The sequence below is a fragment of the Myotis daubentonii genome, chromosome 14, assembly GCF_963259705.1.
Source record: "Myotis daubentonii chromosome 14, mMyoDau2.1, whole genome shotgun sequence".
NCBI lineage: Eukaryota > Metazoa > Chordata > Mammalia > Chiroptera > Vespertilionidae > Myotis > Myotis daubentonii.
In genome coordinates this window covers 50,159,030-50,176,723 of record NC_081853.1, presented here as the reverse complement: position 1 = coordinate 50,176,723, position 17,694 = coordinate 50,159,030, and the positions used below count along the sequence as shown (strand labels likewise).

The 17,694-nt window shown below is 53.5% G+C and overlaps 1 protein-coding gene across 3 annotated transcripts in view; it reads left to right on the top strand.

Moving 5' to 3' along the window:
- LIMD1 (LIM domain containing 1) overlaps nt 1-17,694 on the top strand; it is a 46,197-nt gene that overhangs the window by 16,435 nt on the left and 12,068 nt on the right. For 2 of the 3 annotated variants that reach the window (XM_059664326.1, XM_059664328.1), the window contains one exon: nt 4,978-5,079. The exons of the other annotated variant lie outside the window; for it this stretch is intronic. In XM_059664326.1, the coding sequence (XP_059520309.1) occupies nt 4,978-5,079 (102 nt within the window). The remainder of the gene's footprint in view (nt 1-4,977; nt 5,080-17,694) is intronic. 3 annotated transcript variants of the gene reach the window in all.

Here is a 17,694-nt window from a genome sequence, read left to right as displayed (position 1 = left end):
CTCAGGAGTGAAACGTCCTGTTTACTTCTGGTGAGTGGGGAAGCTTTAGGAAGGCCTGTTATGGTGCTCCGGCTCCTAGAGGACATTGCATTACAGTAAGTCATAGTGTTAGTAGCGTTTGTCATCGGTGCTGTTTTTCCTTCTCTGTCCCATGGAAGTCTGTGTGTAAGGCTCCGGACGGCTGCCCAGGCCCTGACTCGCCCAAATGCAGCACACAGGCCTGGGCCATGTGGGTTGGTGACAGCCCTGGACTCTCTGCCAGCCCTGCCTGCTGCCCGAGATGTGCAGTGTCTCTCTGTTCCCCTCTCGGGCACCTCCCTCCCTCCCTGGCTCAGAGGGTCGCTTCCCAGCCCCTCCCGTGTCCCAGGGGCCCCTCTGGAGTTTCTGTGCCCCCAGCCCCTCCTCCCAGCTGGCTCATCGCCGTCACATGAATCATCCCACAGTGGCACACGTGCCTCTGGCCTTCTCTGCGTCTTCTCTTACCTTTCCCTGAAGCTAGACCGCCTCCCTCCCCCAGCTCTGGCTCTGAGTGCGTTCCGTGCTACTTGGTACCTACTGTGCGCTAGGGGACACAGTGTATAGTAGGCCCGGCCCTCGGCAAGCTTATTTTCTGATAGAGGGGAGGAGACGTGTAATCCTAGCATTACCTGGCAGAAAGCCACAAACCACAAGAGAGGTGGGCCAAGTGCTCGAAGCATCGCTGGGGCTCTCGCCTCCTGTTGGGCATCCCTTAAAACAGGCCCCTCGTCCTTGCCCTTCCCGTGGGAATATTCTGATTTTAAAAGAATCCCATACAGCCACTTTGCGAGACCCTGTGGCAGTTTCTTATAAAACTAAACATGTGCTTACCATCCAGTCCCGCAGTCTTGCTCCTTGGTATTTACCCAAAGGAACTGAAAACCTGTGTCCACACAAAAACCCACCCGTCAATGTCTACAGCAGCTGCAGTCACTATTGCCCAAACCGGGGAGCAACCAAGATGTCATCATCTTCATAGGCGACCGGATCAGCAAAGTGCGGTCCATCCGGCCGATGGAATATTATTCAGCACTAACAAGAAATGAGCTATCAAGCCATGGAAAGACATGGAGGGACCTAGGCCCGGCGGGTGTGGCTCAGTGGTTGAGCGTCAACCTATGAACCAGGAGGTCACGGTTCGATTCCCAGTCAGGGCACATGCCTGAGTTGTGGGTTTGATCCCCAGTAGGGGGTGTGCAGGAGGCAGCCGATCAGTGATTCTCATCATTGATGTTTCTCTCTCTCTCCCTCTACCTTTCTCTCTGAAATCAATACAAATATATATTTTTTAAAAAGACATGGAGGAACCTTAAATGTACACGACTGAGAGAAGCCAAGTCTGAAAAGGCCACATACACTGTATGGTTCCAGCTGCGTGGCATTCTGGAAAAGGCAAAACTATGGAGACAGTAAGATCGGTGGTGCCAGATGTTAGAGGAGAGGGAGGGGCGAGGAGGCGGAGCACAGAGGATTTTCAGGGCAGGTGACATAGAGGGTGAGGAAGGAGCCCCCTGATTTTCGGGGGGGCCCTTGCATGTGGCTGGAATAGACACATCTGCCAGCCAGATGGGGCTAACAGGGCCTTTGAGGCAGGGCTCTGGTTCGGTCTCTCAAACCTGCCATCGTGCGGCCTTCAGCACGTTACAGCGTCTGTCCTTCTGGGGCGCGGGCTGCAGAAAGGGGTGCCGGCTCCTTCCCTGGAAGAAGACCCAGCCCGGGCCTGGCAGACGCACTTATTTCCTAAAACGTGATTGGCTTTGGTTGCTTTTACTACCAGAGGAGGAATAAATGTATTTCCTGCCCACGTGGTGCTTTTCTGTCCATTTACCACAGGCCACAGGGATGACATGGCTCCCCACCTACGTGGCTCCCTGGGGGACCTTCCTGACTCTGTGACGGGCGGCCCTTCCTTGCTTTGTGTCTGTGGGAGACGGTCAGCGGTCAGCGTGGTGAGAGGATGTCAGCCAGCCCCCAGGACGGCGGAGGAGGACTCGTCCGGGGATCAGAGCGAGTGGGGGCGGGGCCGGGTTGAAGCAGTAGGTCTCAGCCCTCAGATCGGGAGGAAGCCAGAAGACCGCGTCGCGGGCTGGCTGCCAGGAGGGGAGGAAGGCCTGACGTGGGGAGATAACTTAGCAGGAAGCCCGGGGCCTGGCGGGTGTCTGAGTCCACTTGAAGGCGCTGTCCATTCTGCCATGCGCTTTGCGAGCGGGAGTGGGACAGCCGCCCCGCTCTTACTCCCCAAACCACATGAGCTCACGTCTTCACTGTGAGTGGACAGCATCCCACCCACTCAGGCGCTTGGTGCTCATGCTTTCCTCCCGGGCATGGGGTCTTGAAGGCCGGTCCTCTTCCTGGGCTCACCCGTGGTCCGTGGAAGGGCTCCTCTGCCCTTTGCAGTAACATTTCTACAGTAGGTTCAGCTGGGAAGACGTGGTGTTGCCCCTGGGGGCGGTTTCCTTCGAGTTGGTGAGCAGCTGTCTTCACGTTTGGAGGCACCATCCCGTCTGCTCGGAGCAAGCTTCGGTTGCTGTTGATGAGCCAGCCTTTGTTGCTTGGAAATAATGAACTCTAGGGAATGATTTGCAGGGGGAAGAGTTCAAGGCGAGATGGACGTCTGTTTGCAACTTACTTTGAAATGCATCAAAAATAAATGGGCCCTGGCCGGTTTGGCTAGGTGCACACAGCATCAGCCTGCGGACTGAAGCGTCCCAGGTTCGATTCCAGTCAAGGGCACCTACCTCGGTTGCAGGCTTGATCCCCGGCCTTGGTCGGGGCATGTGCGGGAGGCAACCAATTGATGTGTCTCTCTCACATCGATGTTTCTCTCTCTGTCTCTCCCCCTCCCCTCCACTCTCTCTAAAAATCAACAGAAAAAAATATCCTTGGGTGAGGATTAACCACCACAACAAAGAATAAGATGGATAGTTGGGTTGATGGATGTTAATAGTCATAGAATTGGGGTGGTGGGCGGACGTGGGGAGGGTGTTCCTGGATGATTCTTTCAACATTTCTGCTCGTTTGAAAATTTTCATAATGTTAAAACTGAACTACAAGTTGTCTTCTCTGGAGTTTTCAATAAACGAACTCCCCCCAGAGCCAGTTTCCTTGGCCGACAAGGAAGCTCATTTCTTTTTAGTGCTGAATAATATTCCATCGGCCGGATGGACCGTCAGGCGGCCGCGTGCGCTTTCTCAGGGAGCTGGCCGCAGCGCGAGGGTCCTGGGCTTGGCGTGTTCTCTGTGGACCTGTTGGGTTGGTGCGAGTGCATTTCTGAAGGTGGTACCGTTAGCTCATCATCTTGGGGTGACAGGAACTGTGACACACAGGGCTTTCAGCGCTGTAGGCAGAAGGCTGGGGATTGGCAGCCCGGGGACAGCCCGGCAGATCAGAACCAGAGTTAGAGCAGGACGCCCGAGCCCCTGCTGACCGAGCGCGAGAGCCGGTCGCCTGCTGGACGCATAGATGTGTGTACACAGAACTGATTTTTCAACAGCTTAACATCACACCATCTACTTAGACATATTCAAACCTTTTTTGAGACTACACCTTTTTTTTTTTTTTTTACCTGCCCTTACAAGAATTATTTCTTAAATACAGACACTGCAAAGAAGTAAAAGCAGTCATAAATTTGCAACCTGAAGAAACACCTCTTTACGTTTTGGTATATTTCCCTGGAAAAAAGAAATGTGTGTGCGTGTGTGTGTGCGCGCGTGTGTGTGTGCGTGCACGCACGCTCGCGTCCTGCATTCTGTATGTAATCGGCGAAGCTTTTTGCTTGCCTGGGGGGAGAGTCCTTTGGAAGAGGGGCTCCAGGGCCTGCTTTCTGGGGACCAGCCCAGAGCCTGGCTGTGGTGGTGCGGCTTCGGGTTAGTCCAGACAGACGGACAAGGGGAGGCCCTGGGGCCTGGGAGGTCTCGGAGAGCTTCCTTCAAGCTGAAGCAACTCCTTGCTGAGTTCAGTGACGTTAGCACCACCCTTTTTATCTATGTGCCTGTTTCCCGAGCATCCACCAAATGAGGGGCCCTGCGGGAAGCACTCGTGTCTCTCACGGTGACCCTGAAAGGGGCCTCCTCGCCCCGATGTATGGGCGATGGTAGATTGTGGCATTACATCCCGGGCCGGGTGTTTCCTGGCTTGCGGTAGTCAGGGCAGGTGACTCTGCAGCGCCCTTGGTTGCCAGGCAGCCTTCGCTGCTGCTCCTGCAAACGTGCAGGGCAGGTGGAGGAACCTCTTCTTTCCAACTAAGAACTGATGCTCAGAGACCTCAGAGCTTAACTCAGGCCACGTGGGAGGTGAGTGGGTGGACAGTTCCAGGTTGGAGCGGCTCTGTGACTACAGGTCCGCCGTGTCGCCTCAGAGCCAGAGAGCCGGAGGAAGGACTTGGAGGGATGGAGGGTGGGCGCAGGGTGCCAGGCAGGGGAGCCCAGAAGCAAGGCTAAGAGCTGAGACCCAGCACAGGGGGGTGGGGGCAGGTTGGGGAGGTGCGGGCCGGACACTTCTGTAAGAAGTGAGGAGAGTAGATGGTAGTCCGTGGTTCCCACTGAGATTGAAAGGAAACCATTGAGCTGAGATGTTGCCATCCGTGCGCTCTGCGTGTGTTCATGACAGTGCGGGGTTTTGGACTCTGTGCTAGAGACGGTGGGAGACGCTGGGGCTCCGGCAGGAAGTAGCGGACAACGTGGAGCCGTGGCAGAGCGGAGGGCAGTGGGTGGGGCCTGAAGCCCAGCCTGGTGGCCGTTCCCTGTGGTGGGAGCACTGACCCTTGAAAGGCTGATGCAGGACAAGAGAGAGAGAGAGAGAGAGAGAGCGAGAGAGAGAGGAAAACATTGCAAAGGAGCGACCCATGGGGTGGGCGACGTGCTGCTTATGGGGAGGAGCATCTGGCTTTGCTCACTGGCTGTGTCTGACTCAGTTTACACTGTTTCCCTCTGACTCACCGGTGTGTTCTCGCCCTTGCAGGTTCCTGTGTGAAATGCAGCAAAGGGGTGTTTGGGGCCGGCCAGGCCTGCCAGGCCATGGGGAACCTGTACCACGACGCCTGCTTCACCTGTGCGGCCTGCAGTGAGTGTGTGTGGGGCGCAGCGGGGGAGGGGGAGGTCGTGGGGACCTCGAAAGGGAGGAGAGGGAAGAGCCTTCGCCCTGAAGACGCCGCTGGCCTGGGCCCTTCACGGGCCCACCAGAAGGATGGCGCCTCCTGCGCAGGGTTTTGTGCCACCAGCACGGGGCCCATCACGGTCAGGTGACTGGTCCCCGGGCACCAGGCCTCGCCTGGGATGGACTTTGGCGAGACGTTGAGTGGCTTCGGAGCGCCGCCTCGCCACGTCAGGCTTGTCATGCTGGAAACCTCACGCTCCAGTCCCCACTGCGCTCTCCCGTAAACTCCTGCCTGAGATGCACAGTTTGTGCGTTGATCAGGACTCACCTTTTTTTTTTTTTTAAATATATTTTATTGATTTTTTTACAGAGAGGAAGGGAGAGGGATAGAGAGTTAGAAACATCGATGAGAGAGAAGCATCGATCGGCTGCCTCCTGCACACTCCCTACCGGGGATGTGCCCGCAACTGAGGTACATGCCCTTGACCATAATCGAACCTGGGACCCTTCAGTCCCCAGGTTGACGCGCTATCCACTGAGCCAAACCAGCTAGGGCAGTACTCACCTTTGTAGGGAAAACTGTGGAAGGCTTGGAAATGGACCGAAGTCTCCTCGTGTCCTGAGTGGAAATGCTGTGGTCGGTCACCAGGCTATCGGGGCCTGGCCTTGCCGTTGAGCCAGGTCACACGCTGCAGGTTGCTTGGTCCTGCTGGCGACACCCGTGTTTCCCGTCGCGACATGCACTCGTCCGGTGGAGTGCCCTTGACCGTGGCCCTGTGGCGTCAACTGCTGTTGGTTTTGCGTCTGTTTAGCAAGTTTATTTCAGCATTACTTTTTTTCTCTCTCTTTATTTTAAGTTTTTAATGAAAGTTGTATATAATATTACTTTATTCCTGCATCTTCTCAATTGTGTCTTCCTTGAATTTTCCCTTTTCCTTTCCTACTTGGCTTTACATTCAAGGATCTTTTTGCGGTCTTTGTCCAGTGTTAGTCTGGTGATCACCACCTGGCTGGGGCGAATGCCCACATGCGCAGTTGTACCGTTAGCTTTCTCCCACTGCGCTCGTCCAGTGTGATGACATACTTCTTCCTGTCCACCTGGGCTCCTTTGCCCATTTGCTGCCCTTAGTAATGTCCTCGAACAACCTGAGCTTCGTCATCCTTTCGGACGGGCACGGATCCAACACTGCACTTCTGTCTCGGCTCTTTGGAAAGAGCAGAGCACACAGTCTTCCTGCGAATGTGGGAAGGTGCAGTGAAGTGCCTTTTATGGTTCTTGCTCCAGTCAGAAATCACAAAGGGATTGCACCGCTGGCGCTTCTGCGGTGGCCGCAAAAGGGAAGAGACCCACACGCTCACTTCGGCGTTTCTGGTGTCCTGCGTACGTGTGGTTCTCCACAGTCTCCCGGTTATAGCATCTTACTGATTCCCTCACTCATTGACACGTTTCTGTTTTATCCATCTGTACAAGAGTTGTGCCAAAATGTTTCTAAATATTTGCTGTATTTTCCAGGGAAAAAGAAAATATTAAGTAGAGGCTGTTTTCCTTCTCAAGCAATCATCATTTGAACTAAGAAAGTTGCTGGGGAGTCCTGGCCAGGTGGCTCAGTTGGTTGGAGCCTCGTCCTGTACAACAAAAGGTTGTGGGTTTGATCCCCAATCAGGTCAGGGCATGTACCAGAGGCAACCAATTTATGTTTGTCTGATATCGATGTTTCTCTCTCTCTCTCTCTCTCTCTTTCTCTCTCTCCCTTCCTTTCTCTCTTAAATCAACAAAAAACATATCCTCAGGTGAGGATTAAAAATAAAAGAAAGCCCTAGCTGGTTTGTCTCAGCCTGCAGACTGAAGAGTCCTGGGTTCGATTCCTGTCAAGGGCACATGCCTGGTTTGCGGGCTCGATCCCCAGTAGGGGGCGTGCAAGAGGCAGCTGATCAGTGATTCTCACATTGATGTTTCTGTCGCTCTCTCCCTCTCCCTTCCTCTCAGAAGTCAAGAAAAATAATATTAAAAATAAATAAATAAAAGAAAGCTGTTGGGGAGGAGTATACTAATGAGTCAGTTGGCTCCTCCTGTGGCCGCATGACTCGCTGTCAGCTCCTCAAAGGTTGGGTTTCTCTCGCTTCAGATTCTGACAAGCCCACAGGCTTTAGGTGGATAGCTGGCGTGTGTGGGCGTTGGCTTGGTCCAGCCGTCAAGGCCCTTGTGGTCTGGTCTCTGTCATCGCTTCCTACTAACTTAGCAAGTCAAACAGCCCTCCTCTCCACATCCGTGTCCCTAAACACACAGCTCCCTAGCATCTCCCCTCTCTACTCGCTCTGTACATTCAGATTCTGACCAGCCTTCAGGACCCAGCTCAGGGGCTGCCTTTTCCACGCGCCTTCCCTGTTCCCCCAGCCGGGAGATGTGCCCGGCTTTCTGGTTGGTGCTGTCATGGATGCCGTGACCACACGCTCCGTGACTCCGTGCCTCCGTGCCAGCCGTCCAGGCCCCAGAGCGGGGCTGCCGAAGGCACAGGGACGAGACTCCGTCAGAAAGAGGGTGTCCCGCATTCCCGTTTGCACGGGGCCTGCACACACTCCTGGGGCGTGTGAACACACCGCCGCCTCTCCACGCGGAGGGAGCCGGGGAGACCCAGGCCTGTGCCTGAGCAGCCTCTCTCAGCCGCCCGAAGGAATTGCCTTTGTTTGGTGACTTACCGCTGCCCTGGAGCTGCTGCAGCAGCAGGAGGCCCGGGCGCCCCGTGGCCTGGCTCCGCGGGGCCTCAGGTCTGTCTGTGAACCTCAGCGTTGAGGGGACGTTCCAGCCGGGGTCCACCCCTCCTCGTCGGGGAGAGGAAATGGGGGCCCAGAGATAGGGAGAAAGTCGCTCAAGATTGGAGACCTAGCGTGGAGCCTGCCCAGAATCCAGGCTCCCGAATCCAGCTCAGCCTTGCACATCCCGGTTTTTTCTGTTGGGGTGCATGTGTTTTCCTGTTTCCCGTTTCACTTATGAAAACAATCTAGCCTAAAACACCACAGAGGCGTGTTTCTGTAGGTACGCGCGCGCGCGCACACACACACACACACGCACGCACGCACGCACGCACACTCGCTTCCTGGATTGTATTGATAATTTACTAACAAAATGCTGGGTCTTGTCCGCTCACACATGCGTCCAGGAAAGGCCTAGGCCCCACTGACCTGACTGGCGAAGATACAGTGAGCCGCTTTTAGGTTCAGGCAGTTTGTTACTTTCGCAGACAACGAAACGAAGGATGTGCCAGACGTGCCAGCTGCCTGGTCCTCGTCCCACACACCGAAAAGGACACACATGGCCAGGCGGTTGCGGGACGCTGAGCAGCCAGTCCCAGGTGCAGCCCCGCCCTCATCAGAGATGAGAGCTGTCTCGTCTCAGTGACAGGCCCAGGGGAGCTGGGAGGTGCTCCGACAGCCTCCCACCCCCAGGGGAGCTGGGAGGGTCCAGGGTGTCTCCTCTGGGCCTTTTCCTCTGTGGAGGGTGCGGGTTCCTTAGGGCGCCCTGGCTCCCCTCCGCTCACAAGCAGCAACAATGTTAAGCTCACTTTTGGTTGTGACAACAGCATGGCAGCTGCAAAGAACATCTTAGAAGCTGAAACCTGTGATGTTACTGAAACTGGGGCTTGCAGATGTATGTTTTCCCCTCGACTACTTGTCCAAATGTGTACAAATTTGCCCACAAGTCTCTAAAATGTTTAGAATTGTAATCGTAGCATCTAAAGCGTCATATCCTTTTTGGTTTACTATTTTGTTGCACGTTCCTCCACGTCTCCGCAGTCTTCATAGTAAGCATTGTCACCGTTGCCTAGTAACCGGGAGGTGTTCCCCGGTGTTGTGGCTTGGAGCTCGCTTCCGGCCTGTGGGTCGTCACCCACAGCCCCCGACTGCCGTGGTGCATGCGTCCTTCCCTTGCTGAAGCGTTTCCTTGGTGTTCGTTCCCAGAAGTGCAATGTGTGGGCGTTTCTGTAGTTTCTTCAAGTCCCCTTCTTTCTTGCCTTGCTCCGCCAGCAGCCAGTGTGTTTGGTTGCCATGGAGACGTGTGCCCCGGGTTTCCCTTCTCCCCCCGCAGGCCCTGCCCACCCAGGTGGCCGTGTCCCCAGCTGGCACACTGTGGAGCGGAAGGGAGGGTCCGTGCAGAGGGAGGGCATGGCCCTGGCTGGCGGCCACAAACCCTGTGTCTGGACACCGTGCGTCAAGTGGCCCGTCTGAGGGGACGCTGGTGCCCATCAGTGGCCCCGGGTGGAATGAGAAGAAAGAACGGTGTGCTGGGGTCAAGTGGAGCTCTCGCTGGGTCCTTGCAGAACAGACTGGGGGACGAAGGAGGCAGGGCTCTGAGTCCAGCTCGTGAGATTTTGTTCACTTTGTAAAGACTCACCGAGCGCGTTCCCTGCTGGGTCCATGCTGGGGCTCAGGCTCTTGGTGTCCGCGGCTCTTGGTGTCCGCGGCCTGAGCTGGCAGGTGATGGAATGGATGAGGGATCCTGTGTGCTTACCTCCCCGGGGCTCACGGGACAGGGGGCGCCCGGGTCCTGGGGGTGAGGATTATGCCGGCAGGACTTGTGCCCAGTGCCGGCCTGGCCGCAGAGGAAGGCCACCGAGGGCCGGGCGGGGCCCATGCGGGACAGTGCTGGGATGTGCGAGTCAAGGCCAGACCTGGTGGCTCTCACTGCCGTGACCCAGGCTCACATCCCGGGGTGGGGCGCACTGTGACCTGCCAGCCACACCTTGGGGGGAAAAACAACAACAAAAATTAAGAATAAAGACCATTGCCCATCCCACCTTCCAAAACCCAAGCATCCATACCTGTGAAGGACCGTGCATGGATTTTACAGTGAAATCTCACACACTGAGACCCAGTCCGGGGAAAGGCTGTCCGCGTCAGGGGAACCCTGAAAAAGTGCCGTTTTCTTCCTTCAGGTCAATAAAACAAGGAGACATAGGCCCGGCGTGTGGAGCAGAGGTTCTGGTGACTCAGCCAGTGGCCGGTGGCGCGTTGCCCAGTAAGCTGTACAGTCCAGGGGGCTCTGGTCAGCTGCTTCCTAAGTCTAAACGCCACCCCTGAAATCCTGTTGACTTTATTGTTGACTGAAAAGGCTCACAGTCTGAAACGGTGAAGCCTGAATCAGGGAAGTCACCCTCAGGCCGCAGCAGGCCTGCCTGCTGGGAACAGTCAGCGCAGTGCTTATAACTACAATCAGGCCTCACTCAATGTCATTGCGACTTTAAGCAAAATGAGGTCTAAGTCGGTGTCATCTTAAGCTAATGGATATAAACAAGAGTTACGTTCCTCAGGCACCTCTTCAGGGTCACAATAAAACGACATTATCCCAGGGCCTGATGTAGTTTGTAGGTGAGCTTTCTGGCTCATTGTCAGCCTGACCCCTCACCGAGCCCTCCGCCCACAGTAGCTCCCCAAATCCTGTAACCAACAATCCAGTGCGTTCGGTACTGTCATCACCCCCATTTTGCAGATGAGCAGGCAGTGGCTTGGAGCGTTCAGTTTGCTTGTGGTTGGCTACGTGGCGGTTAAGTACGGTGGCCGGCACTCAAGCCCAGGTCCGTGGGGGCCTGCAGCCCTTGCCGTCAGCCACTGTAATGTTCCCTTTGCTTCGAGAGAATGTGTGCTGAAGTCGGGGGCCAGCCCCGGGCATGGGGTCTTGCCACGACGTCTCGGATCCAGCCGCTGCCTTGGGGCTGGGGGACCACAGGGCCGAGTGTTCGGATGCTCTTGGGTTGTGAGTGCAGGTTGCGCCTGGGACCTGGAGGAGGGGAGACAGGAAGCGATAGCGGGCTGCACCCCGAGCAGAGAAATGGATCCAGGGCTTTGATCAGAGGTTCTCTTCCTTCTTAAGGCCTTTGACCCCTGAATTTCGGAGCCGTTGAGTCATCCCAGTATTTCTCATCCTAGTCAGTATTTCTGCACCAGCCGGGGGAGTCAGCTGGGTCTAAGGAGGAAGCTGAAGATCAAGAATGTGAGCAAGGAAGAGTGGGCAGATCCCAAAGGAAATCAGTGGGCGAGGGAGAAACCAGGAAACGACCAAAATAGACAGCTGGGCTGAGGGCTGTGCGGGTCGGAAGAGAGCGGAGGGGGGGGGGGGGTGGGCTTTCACTTGGCGTGCTGCCAGAGGCTCGTGTCCATCCTAGCAAACCCAGGCCTGCTGGGTCCCTGGAATTGGGGCCAGGCTTGGTGTCTTAGGTCAGACTTTGTTGATGCAACCAGAGGCCACGCAGTCCCTGACGTAGAAGAACATCAGATGCTTCGTGCCAGTGACATTAATGGAGTCGGCGTTGCTGACCTGTAGTGTGCAGGTAACTCCAGTGTGGCCTACATCATGAATTGCCACACCTGCATTCCAAGCACATGTGTGGTTTTGGGTTTCCTTTCCTGCAGTAATCCCAGACCAAGGCCGAGACCTGGTCGTACCCAATGTGTCACCTGCCACCCCAACCCTCAGAGGAGAATGGAGAGTGTGCCACATGCCAGGGGGCACTACACCCTAATTGGCATGAAGATGTTGTTCTGGGTGCCTCATCTCAGAGCCAGAATCCTGGGGTTAGGGAGGAGGTCTTTTCTGGAGGTCTGAACTTTACTCAGGTATCATAGACACCACTTGGGTGTCCCTGGCTCTCTCGTTTTGCTAAGAGCACCTCTTCTCTCTTAAATCCTGCCTCTAGAATCTTCAGTTTCTGTCCCAAGTCTGGCCCCTATGGTGGTTAATTTCATGTGTCAGCTTGATGTGCCATGCGGAGCCCACGTGCTGGATCAAACATTATTCTAGGCGTGTCTGTCTGTGAAGGTGTTTCTAGAGGAGATTGACAGTTGGTAGACCGAGTAAAGCAGATTGCTCTTCCAAAACGGTGGTCCTTACCCAATCGTCCGAAGGCCAGAATACCACACCGTGGCTGGCCCTCCCACGAATGAGGAAACTGAAGCTGGGACATCAGCTTTTTCCTGCCTTCAGACTAGACCCACGCCATCGGCTCTTATGGGCCTCCTGCTTGCCGACTGCAGACCTTGGGACCTGTCAGCCTCTATAATTGTGTGAGCCAATTGCTTTTATAATAAATCTGTTTACACACACACACACACACACACACACACACACACACACTTAGCTCTGTTCCTCTGGAGACCCTGACTAATACAGGCCCTTTCCTCTTCCTTCTCCTTTCCCTTCCCTCCCCTCCTCACTTCCACTCTCTCCTGTGTTTCCTCACCAACAATTTCTTTTGCATCCCGGTCTCCATCGGCACTTGTATGCCTCTGACGCTGGTGGTGATATGAATCAGTGTTCATGGAGTTTTGCTGTGTCTTCTCACGGCCCCCTCATTTACCCAAGAGGAAGTGGAGTCCCAGAGTGGTCGCACGGCTGGTGCATGGGGACTGGGGTCCCAGCTCTGTCCTCGGTGGCCTGCAGTATACATTCTTCCCCCCGCATCCGTGGTCCTCACCCTCTACCGTGCATCAGTCACAGTCGCGAGGAGCCTGTCATGATGCAGACGCCGGCTCCCCTGGCAGAGAGTCTGATCCCTGAAATCTAGAGAGCAGAGCCCAGGCACATGCTCCGTGGGGAGCATCCCAGGGACCCGATGCCACCGGCTGGGAATGTGTCCGTGGCCCTGCAGCTGCCTCCCCGTCCACCCCTCTCTACCTTCATTTGGCCTCCAGGTCTTTGACGGCTTTTCTGAACTCTAGACTCACATGGTCCCATGGGGCAGCCAGTGGCCATGTGTGGCTGTTGAGCACTGGAAATGTGGCTATGGCGACTGAGAAGCTGACATTTTATTACATCTCACTTTAATTAAAGTTTAAATTTAGCCACAGGTGGCTCATGGCTGCCGCATTGGACAGTGCCCAATTGCTAGACCAGAAAGGGTCCGGTCCTGGCTGTGCTTTGGGGCCACCTAGTGGGGACCGGCTGCTCTGGCTCGTGTGTCGGTGAGCGCGGTTCTGCACTTGCCTGGAGCGCCCAGGGCAGCGGCAGTGATTCCAGGAATCTCCGGGTTCGTTGGTGGCTGTGTCACTGGCCAGATCTGGAGCGATTCCTGTGCCTCTGCCTCCTCCCTGCTTCTCAGGACGAGGTTGCTTGCTGCTTTCTTCCCCTCAACGTGCCTGTGGTCCCAACAAGTTATACCCACACGTGGGCCATCGCAAGAGACATTCACGGGATTATCAGGATCATGGAGACACTATGCAGGGAAAGTGCCCAGTAAGTAGAAAGTGCTTCAAAGTGGACATTGCCTTCTCCATTCCCTGGTAGGAGGAGCTACACTGGATTCCACGCATAAGTGTACACTGAGCAAGGGGGGCTCACGGCACCGTGCAACCCACATGCGCTCAGAGTCACACAAACCCGGCTTCCCGTCCTGCCCGCTCACCCACCGGGCGCCTCTCTGAGCCTCAGAATTTACCAAATGCAGATGACAATGTTGAACTCATGAGTGTTATGTTTCTCTGAAGAGGAAAGGGAACCCAGAGAGATGGGCGCAATCCTGGAGTGTCGCTTCCAGTGGATTCCCAAGAATAATCAGTGCCCGCCTCCGTGTGCTGCTCCAAGAGATGGACATGGGGTGCGTTTTAGTTCCGCCTCCTTCTCTGGGGAGCCCTTTCCACACTGAAACCCTGAGGAGGTGACAGGGAGAGACGTGTGGACATCGTAAGAGGCACACGGAGGGACAGGGACAGAAAGGGGCGCTAATGATACAGGGACGTGTGACAGTGTTTTTTAAACATTTAAAAAGCTTTTTTAATATATGCATGTTCTAAATGCCGTGCCTGAAACACAGAAGGTGATCAACAGATGTTAGCTTTTCTCTCCCACTGACCAAAGACGAACTAAAAAACTTCTATGTGGGACTCAGTGTCAAAACTTAGATGGTTTTTTAAAACTGAAGTAGAAACTGGAGCAGATCCAGGTCCACTCCTCTCAGGTCTGTGGGGGAGTCCTCAATTTTTAAAAAATGTATTTTTATTGACTTCCGAAAGGAAGAGGGAGGGAGAGAGAGAAAGAAACAAGAGAACCACTGATTGGTGGCCTCTTGCACGCCCCCTACTGGGGAGTGAGCCCGCAACCCAGGCATGTGTCTTGATCGGGAATCAAACTGTATATAATGTCCTGGTTCATAGGTTGATGCTCAACCACTACTGAGCCACGCCGGCCAGGCCTCAATTATTTTTAAAATACTAAATTTTTATTGATTTCAGAGAGGAAGGGGGAGAGAGAGAGACATTAATGATGAGAGATAATTATTGGTCGGCTGCCTCCTGCATGCCCCACACTGGGGATCGAGCCCAAAACCCAGGCGTACGCCCCAATTGAACCGTGATCTCCTTGTTCGTAGGTTGACGCTCAACCACTGAGCAACACTGGCCAGGCCTCTTTTTTTTTTTTTTTTTTTTTTTTTTAAATAAAGGAAACGCAGGAGCAGCTGCTAAGCCCCTTCCCTGGCCTCTGGACCTAGGACTTCTCAGCCCTGGGCACTGGCAGTTTTTTAAATGAACAGAGTAATGCCTGCTTGTTTTTAAAGTTTGGGGAGGTGAAGGAAAGTATAAAGCAGCAAACAAAGCATGAACAGCCCGCAGCCCCTGCCGCGCCCCCTGGGATGCAGACACCGTTATGTCCAAACACAGGCACCGTCCTCTGGGCAGGTTCCTTTCTCGTCTTTTTTCTTCGAATTTCTTCTTTACGTAGTTGAAATGCACAATCTTTACATCTTTTTTTATTTTTCATACTAGAGGCCCGGTGCACAAAAATTTGTGCACTCGCAGTTGGGAGAGGAGGTCCCTCAGCCTGGCCTGTGCCCTCTTGCAGCCTGGGACCCTTCGGGAGATAACGACCTGCTGGCTTAGGCCTGCTCCCGGGTGGCAGAGGACAGGCCTAATCCTAGGTGTAACCCCTGGTCGGGCTCAGAGCAGGGCCCATTGGGGAGTTGGGGCCCCGCCTCCTGTCATGCACAGAGCAGGGCGGATTGGGAGGTTGCGATGCCACCCTCAGTCATGCTCAGGGTAGGGCTGATTGGGGGGTTGGGGCACCACCCCCAGGCACACTCAAGGCAGGGTCCATAGGGAGGTTGCAGCGCCACTCCTGTCATGCACAGAGCAGGGCCGATCAGAGGGTTGGAGCTCCGCACCCTGTCACACTGATCCCGGTGCGGGGAAGCCTCCCTGCTCCGCTGATCCCAGGGCCAGGACGCCTCTCGGCTCCCCTGATCCCTGGCCCGGAGGCCTCTCGGCTCCGCTGATCACCGGGGCGGGAGGCCTCTCTGCTCTGCTGATCGCGGGGCCTCCGACTCCGCTGATCACGGGGCCGGGAGGCCTCTGGACTCCGCTGATCACCTGGGCTGGGAGGCCTCTTGGCTCCGCTGATCCCAGGCCCTGAGGCCTCTCTGCCCTGCTGCTTCAGGGCTGTTTGGCTTCGCTCTGCTTGGAGCCTGAGTATGCAAATTAACCGCCATCTCTTAGCTTCTATAATTGAAACATCGTATCTTTTGGAGTTGTTGCTTCAGGAGCTCAGAGCCCCGCAGCTGCAGGGATCCTTGACTTTCTCCATCGCTGGGGCAACCAAGCCTCCTATTCTCAGCTGCCTGGCTGCCAGCCGCCATCTTGGCTGACAGTTAATTTGCATATCTCGCTGATTAGCCAATGAAAAAGGTATCGGTTGTACGCCAATTACCATTTTTCTCTTTTATTAGTATAGGATTATTACATAAGGGTGTTTTTTTAAGTTAAAAAGTGTTTGGGGTTATCAATACATAATTCTAGGAAATTTTAATATAGAAATTATGAAACAAAAAGTAAAATTTCTCATTTTGTCTACCTGTGTACCTGATACTAAAAAAGGTTTCAAATATTGAAATGTATAAAGCGGTAAGTGAAACTTTCCTACAATACAGCCTCCCAGTGCTGTATAATAGTAATAAGTCTTTTTTTTTTTAATTTATAAAATTGAAAGTGAAATTTCTCTGTAACGCTAGCTACCGGTAGTAACCGCTACTAGTTTTAGTGTGCAATCTTCCAGGTTTTTCTTTTGCATATCAGTGTTTGTGTGTGTGTGTGTGTGTGTGTGTGTGTGTGAAGTTGCTGAACTGGGGTTGTGCTATAAATACAGTTGTCAGCTTGCTTTTTTCACTTACTAATGTATCTGAGTATCTTTCTATAGTGTAAGCATTTTCCAGTGTCACTAAAACACTTAACCGAATGGTATTTTAAATGGCTACATAATGTTTTCACATTTAGATGTGCCCTGTTTTATGTAGTCCTTCTCTAAGGCTAGCAATTTAGATCGAAGTAAATATTTATTCACAGGTCAGATTCTTTCCCTAAGCTAAGAACCAGACTGCCCCACTGAATCAAAGATAAACATTTTAAAGTTTCCTTTCCAAAGAGAGTTTATCATTTTACACTCTCACCAGTAGCTCACAGAAATATGTCATGGCTGCAGTCACAACTGGCATCACTTAAAAAAAAAAAAGTCTTTGTTGATAATCATAAGTGAAAAAGCTCTTGTTTAATTTGCATTTCTTAGAATGTGAGAGGGTTCAGCGCTCTGCATGCTTAATGATCTTCCCGATGATTTTTGCAACAGAGGTAATCCGCCCTCTATTAAAACAACAAACGGAATTCCCAGCCCAGATTCTTGGGCTCAGACTCCGTAGAACTCCCTGGGCCGACTCCTGGGCTCAGAGCTGGGGGCTCAGAGCTGGGTGTCTGCCCCCGTGGGTGGGTCAGAAGCCGCACCCCTACAGGACGGCCTGTGCGGGGTTTCAGGCGGCCTCTGGCTCCCTCTAGTGGCCTCACCGGCAGCTGCAGCCTCACCTCCTTTCCTATCACCCCCGTGGGAAATCCTAGAACGAAGAAAACTAATGAAACTTAACCTCCAAGGCTGCCAGGGGGTTCTGTTCGTGAACTCCGAAATCACGGAGTTGTAAGCACTCGTCTTGTTCCCCTAGCTTAGCAGAGTCAGGAGATACTTGCGAAGGTTCTAGGACCTTCTAGAAGTGAGGGTAACTAACATCTGGTCTACATCTGAAGTGTATGAGCGCACATACAGTTTTGCAATCATATACGTGTGTGAGTTTGTATATCCAGGTATATGCACACACAGTCACACACACTTTTATACCTCCCTCCCCTTTTAAAGAATTTTAAGTATGTCGCTGGGTCCTTAAATCTCTTTTTGAAAACAATCCTTTTTTATGGCTGCCTAGTAGAATAGATGCTGTTTATTTTATAAGAATTAGACGCCGCTCATTTCTCATAGATGTTATAAATGATGCCGGGATGAAGAGCCTTTAAACAATTGAACTCTGATTATTGTCTTGCAGTAGAATTTTTGGGTCAAAATCATCTGAACTTTCTAAATTCTATGAATATTTCATACCAGATTTTCTCTCAAAACCTTACTCCAAGAAGGGGTGGGGGGTGGGGGGAACATATGTGATACTTTCAACAATAAAGAAACCATGTTACATGTTCCTAAGGAAAACATGCTCACATATACACATATAGCTGTGTCCACCCTTCTCTTCCAATGTGTTTTCTAAACCTTTGCTTCTACAACATGTACAT